This window comes from Drosophila elegans, unplaced genomic scaffold (assembly GCF_018152505.1).
Source record: "Drosophila elegans isolate 14027-0461.03 unplaced genomic scaffold, ASM1815250v1 contig_208, whole genome shotgun sequence".
Classification (NCBI taxonomy): Eukaryota; Metazoa; Arthropoda; class Insecta; order Diptera; family Drosophilidae; genus Drosophila; species Drosophila elegans.
Window position 1 is genome coordinate 929,654 of NW_024545578.1, and position 11,362 is coordinate 941,015.

The 11,362-nt window shown below is 38.4% G+C and overlaps 1 protein-coding gene and 1 non-coding gene across 2 annotated transcripts; both read right to left on the reverse strand.

The window, feature by feature from the left end:
- Positions 1–257: 257 nt before the first annotated feature.
- Positions 258–2,166, reverse strand: LOC108145667 (ras-interacting protein RIP3). Its single transcript, XM_017271221.2, has 2 exons — positions 2,000–2,166; positions 258–1,351 (listed from the first exon to the last, which is right to left on the reverse strand). Exons 1-2 carry the CDS (start codon positions 2,130–2,132, stop codon positions 435–437), a joined length of 1,050 nt encoding a protein of 349 aa, XP_017126710.1. The 5' UTR covers positions 2,133–2,166; the 3' UTR covers positions 258–434.
- Positions 2,167–8,882: 6,716 nt separating this feature from the next.
- Trnam-cau lies at positions 8,883–8,954 on the reverse strand. The gene has a single exon. It is a non-coding gene; the product is annotated as a tRNA-Met (tRNA).
- Positions 8,955–11,362: the final 2,408 nt, after the last annotated feature.

The window sequence follows — 11,362 nt, forward strand, 5'->3', positions numbered from 1 at the left end:
TATTAATTTTAAATTGCAATACAGGAGGTTTGCATTTAAAATAACCGTCAGAATTGCACGCATAAATAAATAAATATATCTTCAAAGCTTAATGTTTCTGTAAAATTGAAGGGGCTTTTCTTTATCTGTAATAGCAATTCAACCATTGCCATTTTTTGGTTTTAATATGCCCATTAAAAAATATCATATCAAATTAAAATCGATGTAAAAATAACCCCCACAACTGAAAGCATAAAAAATGTACATTTATAACATCGTTCAGTTTAATTATATTTATTCATATGCAATGATAAAGTCCAAAATAATCTCGGAGCGGCCACGGTGCACTGGACCTGCGCACTGTGGAGCTCTCGCTCTCACTTTTAGCTTTAGCTTTATACTAAATGTTTTATAGGGTATGTATATATCTCGTTTGTTCAGTTCCAATCCTCGATTTAGTTCCAATTTGTTGAGCTGGTGCTCACTTGCGCCTGATCCAAGGCCATTTGTTGTTGGTTCAACAACATTTGCGAGGGCTGCTGCTGCTGTTGTTGCTGCTGCTGTTGCTGTTGCTGCTGCAACACCAGTTGTTGCGATTGCTGCTGCACCGGCGGCTGTTGCATGGTCTGCAGCAGGAGTTCCCCCATTTTGGCCCTAAAGAACACATTCTGAATGGGCGTCATTTGCTTCATCAGCGGCAAAAAGCTGATCAGGTAATTGTAATCCGAGTCGCCCACATGGAGGACACTCTTGCACCTGGCCAAATCCTGGCTGGTTGACTGCATCAGCTGTTGCTCCTCGCGTTCCAAGTTCTCCAGAAAGTTAACCTGTTCATCCACCCGCTTGGCACAATGGCAACTGCTGGCTGCCGCGGCTGCCATGGCACTTCCTTGGGTTAAATTCGGATTTATGGATCTTCCGGTTGCAAATTTCATCCCCGTCGAGGCGGCAGCTGTTGGAGGCACTTGCTCCTCAGCCGCTGCGCTGGCCAATGAAATACTCTCGGAGAGTCGTCGCAAGGCCTGCGGAGTGGCAACATTCTGGAATTCCCGCATGAGAGCATCATTATCCGCCTCCATTTCATCGGGACCCGACGAGGAGCGTTCCTGTTCGCTCTTAAGGGTCGACATCATGGTGTCCGTATCCGGATCTTCCTTCAATGAAATCTCCAGCTCCTCCTCCTCGTTGTTGCTACTATCCCTGTCCTCCCGCAGCAATCGCTGACCATCGAGAAAACTCATGGCCTCCGCATATGACCACTGGTGACCCGGCGATGGTGACTGTTGTTGTTGGTGCTTCTGGAGACCACTTCGCCTGTTTTGGCGGCGATAACTGCATCGCAGATTTTTCCATTTGCCGCGACACACATCGACTGAAAAGGGCACAGAAATAATAATAATGTGATTATGAGGACGTAAACAAAGCACTCATATACTATATGTTACACCGAAAAAAAAAGTACTAGTCTTAACTTGATTCTTCATATATCTCTAATAAACATAGAGTTAGATTTTTGAAATACAAAACAATTATGATCTGAATAAAGTGCATGCAATAAATATAGCACACTGACTGTTGAGCTTATTCAAATGCAAAAAGTAATATATTTTAAAAAGTAATTAGTAATATAATTAAATAAGTTTGAAATTTTGAATACATCGTTAGTAATATTTAAAGAGGTTCCAACATCTTTTACAAAATTTGAAGACTTACTTCCATAAGTAAAAGCTTAAAACTAAGAATTAGTGTACAAATTGAATTAATAATTTTATAATTGGTAACCCAAATGAATAACAAATTAAGAACTGTGTGACGAGCAAACTAAAGAGAGGACTGACTTTTGGGCTTATTTATACAATATTTTGAATTATTTAATGAGTACTCAAATAAGTAATTAGTATTAATAATACTAATAATTAATAATTAAATAAGTAATGATAGTAATTAGTGACAAAGTTCTACATATTTTCTTTCATTATTTGCCCGTTTGGCTCTTGGTAATTTCTCTTAGTGTACTCACCACCGAGTCCAACTGCCTCCGCCACTGCGTGCCAGAGGCGCTGTGTCTCCGGACGGTTGGCGTGGTCCGGATGCGTGGAGTCCCAGAGAGCGGGCCGCTGCTTCACCTCGTAGATCAGCCTGTGCATGTCCATGTGGCTGTGTCTTTATCGGCAAACTGAGCAAAAAGCGGGCCTTAAGCCCACAAAAGAGGCACTTTGCCGGCGCGCAGGAAAAAAGAGATTGCGTTTCTCTCGCTTTTTATCTCTCTCCGAACGGGGAATTTTCTCGGAGAATGACGCTCTTGTGACGGCAAAAAATATGGACAATATGTAGTGTGCTCACTTTGTGCATGACAATAAACCGTTTTGTATGTTATTGCACTTGTTTTAGAGGTCGGGGTTCGGTAAACAAATTGCATTATTATCTTTTTACAACCAATTCAAAATAATAATAATATTTTTTTCAACTTTAATCATAATAATTATCAAGTTCAATTGTATAAATTGATAATAGAAACCACATGACCAGAAAAAATATTTTATAAATAAAAACAAACAGATTAGTATTATCAATAGTTCCAAACTTTCTACCTAACCTCTGATTAATAATTTTCTGAAAAGTCCCTAAATTTTATTTGTTATATCACAGTCAAATTTAATAACTTATACTATAAGTCATAGGCTTTCTCTTTAAACCCGTTTTAGAAATATTCTTGCTGATCAGTAAATATTTTTCAAGCTTTACAACATATCAAATGATTTCATAAGTATTATTTACCAATGGCTATCAAAATTGTCTGTTAAATCAAGACATTTTATGTGATACCGCGCAAATGCCTGTGTGTCCATTCAATTTACAGGGCATTTGTCAATTGGCTATATCATTTAATTATACTATTGCTCTCTGGAACGCTTTTCACTCGTTTTTGCATTATTTGTTGTTTCGCTTTCGGTTCTCGCCGGTTATTGTTGTTGTTGTGCCAGACATTGAACTTGGTCGCACAGTGGAGCGGATTGCATTGAAAGTGCATGCTTTATAGTATGGCACACATGTGGTGAAGATGATGGCCCGTAAAGTAACTTCCTATCGGGGGTAGTTCCAAATATTTGCACAGCCGGCGGGCTGTTTGCCGATTACCAGTTGCAACATGTTGTTCGCGTTGCCATAATCCAAAAAGGCAGGCGGCCAAAAGCCGAGAGCAGCAACACATGTTGCTGCCGCTGCTGCTGCTGCTGTGTGCCATGTTGCTGCTGCTGTGCCGGCGACAACAAGTGGACGAGTGGAAAATATGCGACAGCAATTATCTCTGGCAACGACCGGGCTATAGCCTTATAGCATATATAGCACATATAGCATATCCATATGCTGTCGCCTGCTCGGATTTGCGCACGACTTTCGCTTACCATTCCAGGCCATTGTTGCTGTTGCTGCTGCTGCTGTGTCTCATGTTGCTGTTGTCATCAGTTGCAGCTGCTGTCAATCTGTTGGCCGCTCGCTTTCAAAAGGCAAAACAACGTAAAATTTCCATGTGTCATTTCAAAAATGCAAATATGGACATGATCTGGTGCCCTGGGTCTCTTTTGAAAATCGCATCTCGGATCTCGGATGTGGTTGCTCCTGCAAAGTCTTCCACATGTCCAACTCGTCAGGCGATCAAACCCCAACTGACAGCCAAGTGACGTCTAAATTTTGTTCAACGAAATGATTATAAAGGCATTTATGCATGCGTAGTCACCAGCCAGAACGGAGAATGGCGATCGATGCCTAGCCACTAAGAAATCTGAATACCAATTGCACTGAGAAAAATTAACTATGCAAGCCAAATTCACAATCAAATAAAATGTAAGAAAAAAATATAAACTATATATTTTTAGAAAGTAATAATTAATTAGGAAGTACTTTGTTACCCTAATAGATTCTGCAGATCTTACTTCGTAAGCTATAGTTTATTTTTAAAAATTAATATATCTTAAATCAATATTATATAATGATTATAACAAAACCATGATAAAAATAAAAATATTTCTTCCTGACAAAATTTAAATATTTCAAAATTGAAATCAAAGAAAAGATAATTAATTGTCTTCCAACAACGTAATACGAAAACCATAAGATTATTTTATTGTAATAATTAAACTTTTTTCTCAATTAGTAATTAAGTTATATTATTTAGTTTTTAATTTGCAAATTACCAAAAAGTACTGCTCAGTAATTTTAATTTTATCTTTTTTTATTTTTATTATTATTCTGTCACAAGCATTTATCTGACTGTATTTTGCCATAAAAAGGAGATTGTTGCTGCTACTGCAATTGATTTGTTGCTACCAAATGCCCGACAGACTCTGTCAATTGCCAATGTTTGTATTCAAATTTCCCCCGATAGGGGTTTTTAAGTTTATTATGGGTTGGTCAAAAGGCAATTTATGAAGGCTTTGTTCGAGTCCTAGACGGGCTATGCACAAAATGAAAGCCAAAGGCTTAAGATGACGGGTATTTAAATATAAGCAAATAAATAAAAACTATCACAAGTGATTATGTTATAACTTTGATTCTAACGCCCCATAAATGGCAATTGCAATTGCTGTTGACGGCATTTAACGCTGGCCATAAAATGTTGCCGTCGCCGTCGCTGTCGCGGAATTGCCGTTGTTGCTGTGGTTTCTTGCTGATTGTTATAACAAATTTGCATAATTATGCCGCTTATCTTGGCCATATGTCTGGGCTCGGCTGACTTGAAAACTGGTAGACGTTTCACGTCTGCAACACGCGCCGCCAATCGACAACAAAGCGGCAACGGCAACATCGCAACTGCAACACCCACATACAACATTTACTTTTGGCCATTGTTATGGCCGATCCCGATGCTACATGTTGCTGCTGCCGTGTTAATTGCAACTGCAACAACATCATAAATAACCAACTGCCAGAGTGCGGTAGAAAAACAGTTAGTTGACATTGACGCACTGCGAATCATAAAAACGGACAACAAATTGATTGCCAATCAACAACATGAACACGACAGCAACACCAGCAACTAGCAACCTGCAACTAGCAACCTGCAACACTAGCCAACTAGCAACCTGCAACCTGAAACTCCACAATTGCAGGTGTCAATGAATGTTGCAAATAAGGAAAAGCGCGACAAGCGTGGCGAAAAACGGGGGAAAAGAGAGCGAAATGTGCAGAAAAAAGTTAATTGACCACAGCCAATTGCTGCTAATGTGGCCAGTTATTATGTCAAACGGTCAGCGGCTTTTGCTTTTGGCCAGCGGCTTTAATTGAATTCAATGCCGGCTGCCTGGCTGGCTGGCTGTTTGGACAATTGTCACGCAGTTGATGTTGCAGCAGCAGCAAGCTGAAACTGCAACTGTTGCAGAGACCAACTGCTGCGATACAGTTCCGCACACACCGGCAACTTGCAACTTGCAACTTGCAACTGGCAACCCACACGAATCCGCAATCCACTATCCGCAATTCACAATCCGCAAGCGAATGAAAGATGTCCACGAGGCGCACATGGAAAAATTCCAATAGCAATTAAAAATATTTCCAACGCAAATGCAGCCAGCGGGCAAAACGTACAGCTGCTGTAATTGCACTGCGAGAAATATTTATGAAGGGTAGAAAAAAAATTCAATTTATGGATTGTAAAGTACACTTTGTCGTGTGTTGATATTTGAAGAGGAAATTTTGGGCAATGTATTCTCAGTTGAGTCTCGTTCTGTAAATTATTTTTATTATCATTAAAGTTTTTCGACTTGAATTTTTTATAAATTAGTATTGTAAATATAATAGGTATTTTAAATAAATCTAACACTAATTTTATTACAAATCTTGTAATATTTTCAAAAAGAAAACACATTTATTTATTTTTAAATTGTAGTTTTTCGGATTAGAATTTGGACAATATAATAAATAATTTAAAAATTCCAGTCCCAAAAAGAATCTCTGTATTTCAATTTACTATATTAGTAATAACATAGTATAAACCCATTATTTTTGTTATATACAATATAGTTTTTTACCAAAAAAAAAAGAAAGCTTCGAAAACTACAATGTTAAAATAATGAAAAGTGTGTAATATTAAAAACAATTTTTTTAAATATTTTTTTAGATATATTGGTTACAAGACTAGTAATAATAACAATTTATGAAAAAGATATTGCCATTTAATTAACATTTTTCGTTCCTTTTTCGAATCCGCATGACATTTCTTCGAGTGCATCCAGACAGATTTCACCTTGTCGTCTCGGATCGATCCAGTTCGCGTCTAGCGTCCAGCGTCCAGCATACAGCATCCAGCGGCTACTTACTCCGAGCCATCGCCATCTGTTTGGTATTGGAGTGGATGTGGATGTGAATTGGAGTCTTTGGCAGCTGCGTCGGCCGTTAGAAATGCTAATGAAAGTCAGGCGTCCGTCCATCGGCATTGGCAGCTGTTTGCTGTAGTGCCTCAACTGTATTCCCTACCTCCTCCCAAACTTCCCTCGTTTTGCGGTGCGTTTTGCGATTTGATTGCATGGGCATAGAAAGTTGCACGGCTACCGTTTTTGGTGGACATGGACATGGCCAGCTTGAATCAGCTTGGAACAGCTGCCTAGGGGATTTTGCCATCGGCGTATCGATATCTGTGGGCCTCTCAGTCTGGGAATGCTCTGCATCCATCCAACATATGCGATACATTTTCCTTGGCGATCTGTTTTTTTCCTTTTCCTTTTTTGCGAGAGAGCGCGCGGAAATTCTGCACACGTGTCGATCGTTCAAGTTTTTATGATTGCGCGCACAGCTTCCTGCTGCGGGGCAAGGACGTTTCGGTTCGGTTTGCCTTTGTTTCTGCCTGCCTTTCACCCTCCCTCCCTCTTTCCCTACCGCCCAACCCCCTTTGGCAAGGCCCTTCCGTCCGCGTCCGCCCAGCTGTCCACGTCACATGTGTGCGCTTTCCTCGATTTTTGCCCCGATCACACATGCATTGCAGCCGGCACTCGGGCATCAGAAATGCCAGCTTGGCTATTTCCACGGCACATATGCCGGGTTTTAGAGGAAGTCGAAAGGCAATACTTTTATTAAAAGGGGATCACGGTAACTTGGTGTACATTATTTTGTTATATTGGTTTTACACTTGAAGGTGAGGTTTCTAATTCATATTCTGAACCAATTAAATAATTTTAAAAACGTAATTTCGGCAGATATCAACATTATAGGGGAACTTTAATTTTAACATGAGAACCCTTGTTGAGTATTTAATTAATGGTAATTGTGTATTAATATTTTTAAGGTTTCTGGTTTAAAGTATTACCATTGTTTCATTTAAAAAATAATAATAAAATAGTGACAAAATTTCCTTAGGACTCTCATAAGAAATGGGAAAGCCAATCAATTATAATTATAAAGTTATTTGTTTAATTATAATTATTGACTACATCTTGTATTAATTCTGTGTACCTAGCTCTTTTTCCCCCGATAATTGGAAACTATCATCATTTTTAAAGGGTAAGCAAGATCAAAACGAAGCCAAACAGCGACTTCAATCGATGGCTGGCAACCAGTTCGCCTCATCATTTTTATGGCATGCAGCCGCCGGCGTCGACGAAGTGAAGAGCAGCACATGGCCACCGCCTTCTCCGCATTGGCTGGCAGAGGAAATCTCAATGGAATCGTGGACATGTGCTTGGAATGCCTCGAGCAGCTGTGTGATATCTGCTCCACGCGTTTGGCATCGGAAACTGTGCAGCTGATAAAGAAGGAGAACCCCGAACCCGAACTGGAACTCACAACTCAAAACCCGCATGGATGGCCGGAAGATTTATGTGGGCATCTTGTTGGGTTTTCGGCTGAGATTTTTCCCAGCTTTTGACCGGGCACTGCCATGGGAAATTTCATGCCAACCAACAATTTAAAACATCCATTTTACGGGACGCATATAAACGTATTTTTTTTATCATTTCATTATCTCGTATTAAAAATACAAGTTTTTTTCTCCTATGTAAGAAAACTGACATGTACTTTACTTAATAAATACAAATTGTAATTTAAGTATTAAATGATTTAATGTATTTTAAATTTAAATGTATTAAATGGTTTGACAATCAATTAGATTGCACATCCGTGATATCAGATAAAGTTTACGATCCTCAGACCTCAGGGTCTAGAACTCTCAAACTGGAATTAAATTCAAATGCGTTTTTTTCTAAACCAAACAAATCAGCAGTGCTAAATTATTCAGTTGGTTGGTCGGAATTTTGAACTGTAATTTTTAGCTGCCATAAGATAAGATAAGAATTTGAATTTCCCCAAACAAAAGCTAATCGACATCTATAATTATTATTGGGACAATACAGTAAGTCAAATTCTTGCCTATAAATACGAACCTGTCTTAGGATCCGTTTATTCGAAACCAAAATCGCAATGAAGTGGCTAGTAAGTAGAAGACGGACTTAAGGTTCTTATTGATATTAATTACAATTTGTATTTGAAGGCAACTTTAGTTTTTATTTTGGTGGCTGTCCATATAGGGACATGTACTGCAATTCCCACTTTTCGGTTTACTACAAGACCTACAGGGACTCAGGAAAGAACGCACCCCAGAAGGTACAGGCACCGATCGTTATGCAGAACCACGACTGTAGCACCGAGTTTGGTCCCCGCATCCGAGCACCATGAATCGGATACCAGCCATTTAAATAAAATTTAACATTGACAAAACATTTACTGTTGGGAATATATATAGTTTAATAAAAAAAAACTTATAATTCAAACTCAAGAAAAAATTAAATAAATTGTAACTCAAATCTAAACATGTGATTATTTAATTTTTGAGAAACGTTCTTAAAAAAAAAACTTTTTAAAAAATATATTTTCTCCTTATAAATAGGGAAAATATAAAAAAAAAAGAATGAAACACATAGCAGAGCAAGGTTTCGATCCTCGGACCTCTGGGTTATGGGCCCAGCACGCTTCCACTGCGCCACTCTGCTTATGAAAATCAGTGTGCAATGTGGGTGGGTGAACGTTACAAAAGTGAACGAGAATTATATTCATCTTGTTTAAAGTTAGATAAGCACTTAAAATATCTGACAAGTCGATGTATATTACTATTTATTAGTTATAAATTTCAATTTTATGGAATGTAAGTTCTTAAATGGTAAATACATTGTAATTATTTAAAACTTAGAAGAAAAAACAATAACAAACATTTTAACCAAGTCAAACAAGTTATTTATAAGGCCTAACAATTTTTTTTTACCAATTATCCTAAATTACTCCCAATTGCTAATTGCTCTTTGAGGGAGTAAATAAATTTAACTTAATAAAATTCCTTATCCAAAAACCTTATAAATTTTGTAGAAGTAATTAATTCAACCACAGAAATAGGTTATTTTTATGGATATAAAAGTCTTTATCAGGAAACTGAATAAGTATTTTAAACGTGGATCAATTCCTTTAAATCTTTTAAATAACGGAATTCTAAGTTAAAAGAGGTTTTAAATAAAAAGATACAGAATACCATTTCAAGGGACCCTGGTCGGCCAGGATTTAGGCTTCTCCCTTTTGTGGAGTGATTACTTTTGGTTAAGACATCAACTTAGCCCCTTTTTCGAGTGGGTTATCGGGCAGAAGTCATCAGGAGGAAGCCACTTTTGGGCTCTTTTGTGGACTTAAGCAGCTCAAGAAGCCATTTGCCATCGCACGACACCGGGACTTCGTACCCATGCCCATGCCCATCCATCATCCCAGATATGACAAGTGCCCAAGTGGCCTTCCCGACTTGGCTCGATCATCTCTTAACTTAAAAATAAAAATAAAAACAAGAACAACAGCAGCAGCAGGAACTAACCAGTGGAAAATGTAAGCAATTAGCAACTGGCGACAAATTGACGAGGCCGAAACAAAAACCAAACACACACGAGAATCCGTGGGTTTTGACCACCTGCTGCGATTTTGTGCGAAAAAAAATGTAAGTAGAGGGGAATGGGAAAATGGTGTTGTGACCAGAAGAGCGGATTGTGGCCATAATATTTGTGCCAAGAGGCGGCTGCTGCTGCTGCTGCTGCAGATCCGGCTACCTGGTCCCAAATGAAGTTGCAGCAGCCAAATGTCTCATTTTTGGCAAGCCTCTAATGCCCTTAGCCATTATTTCCGTCTAGACAGACCTGAGCATCTCTGTCGCCCGACTAATGAGGATAACTACTCTCGGATAGCGATCGTTTCTCGCTCAAGATAAAGGTTTTTTTTGTAAACGCAATTTAGGCACCACAAATAGTTTTCAATTATGCCGATAAATATTATTTTAAGATGGTGGCAGAAAAAGTATCAAGTTTACTATGCTTAAGAAATATTAATTTTTATAATTATTGTATACCAACGTTGGTTTTACTATTTTTAACCTAAATCATTGCTTAAAAAATACTTTAATATACGTAGTATATACGTTATTGTAGGATAAGCTAACACTTTTTTTGATTACTCGAGATACTTTTTATTGGCTATCATTTGCATTGCAAATCGGAAATTGAGATTTTTAAAATATTGGATCTTTAAAGTAATTAAATAAAATTATCAGCATGATGTTTTTTTTTGCCAGATTCTTTGATATTTAAATTTAAGGCGTACAATATTAATTTATAAAATTTAGTTTTAGTTTTTATAATAACATTTAATATACAAACGACGATTGACCTCGTTATCTAGTTTTCCATTAAATAATATTTCCAAAATGTAACAGTAACAGTGTTTAGTAAATGTTTTTACATTTTCAAAACATCGGAAATTCAAAGCCTGTTTACCTAAGCAAATGACTGTCTTTACTAACCACTTATTAAACGAAAGTGTGATCAATATTTAATGTCATATTCATATTTGCTTCTCATTTGCCCCCATCTCAGCTGCTCGCAATTAACACGGAGGAATGTGAAAAAAGCCCGGTGTGGCGGAACGGTAAAATGCAGTTCAAACAAAGAGGCAGCCGGCGGTTTTTGGTATAGTACCTTAGTTATCCTGCAGATGCGATGCATTGCACAGCAACTGCCCTCCAACTGCCGTTTTTCCACTCAATTAGGGTAGCAAAAAATACAGCGCACATTTGCCTAACTATATATATTTTCCAGATCCGAGGGAAAGGAATTTTGTTGTAGCATATGTGACGGCGTCGTGCGGCGCAGTTGTTGTCCTGCCGAGGAGCATTGTTAATCGTATCCTGCGTAATAGCATAATAATCCCTAATCGCATCTGATCTGTTCACCTGGTTGACACACTCGCTCGCTCGCTCTCTCACATTCCCTTTCTCCATCGGAAAGCCGGCTGCACAATTCTCATTCGCATTTTGGCTTCCATCGATTTGTGTCCTTTGTGCGCCTTTTGTCGCCGAGTGTCCTTTTTACCCTAA

Coding starts and splice junctions, on each gene's coding strand:
- LOC108145667 (XM_017271221.2), bottom strand. CDS start 2,132: ATGGACATGCACAGGCTGATCTACGAGGTGAAGCAGCGGCCCGCTCTC. Junction 1,352..1,999: donor GGAGGCAGTTGGACTCGGTG/GTGAGTACACTA, acceptor TGCCCTTTTCAG/TCGATGTGTGTCGCGGCAAA.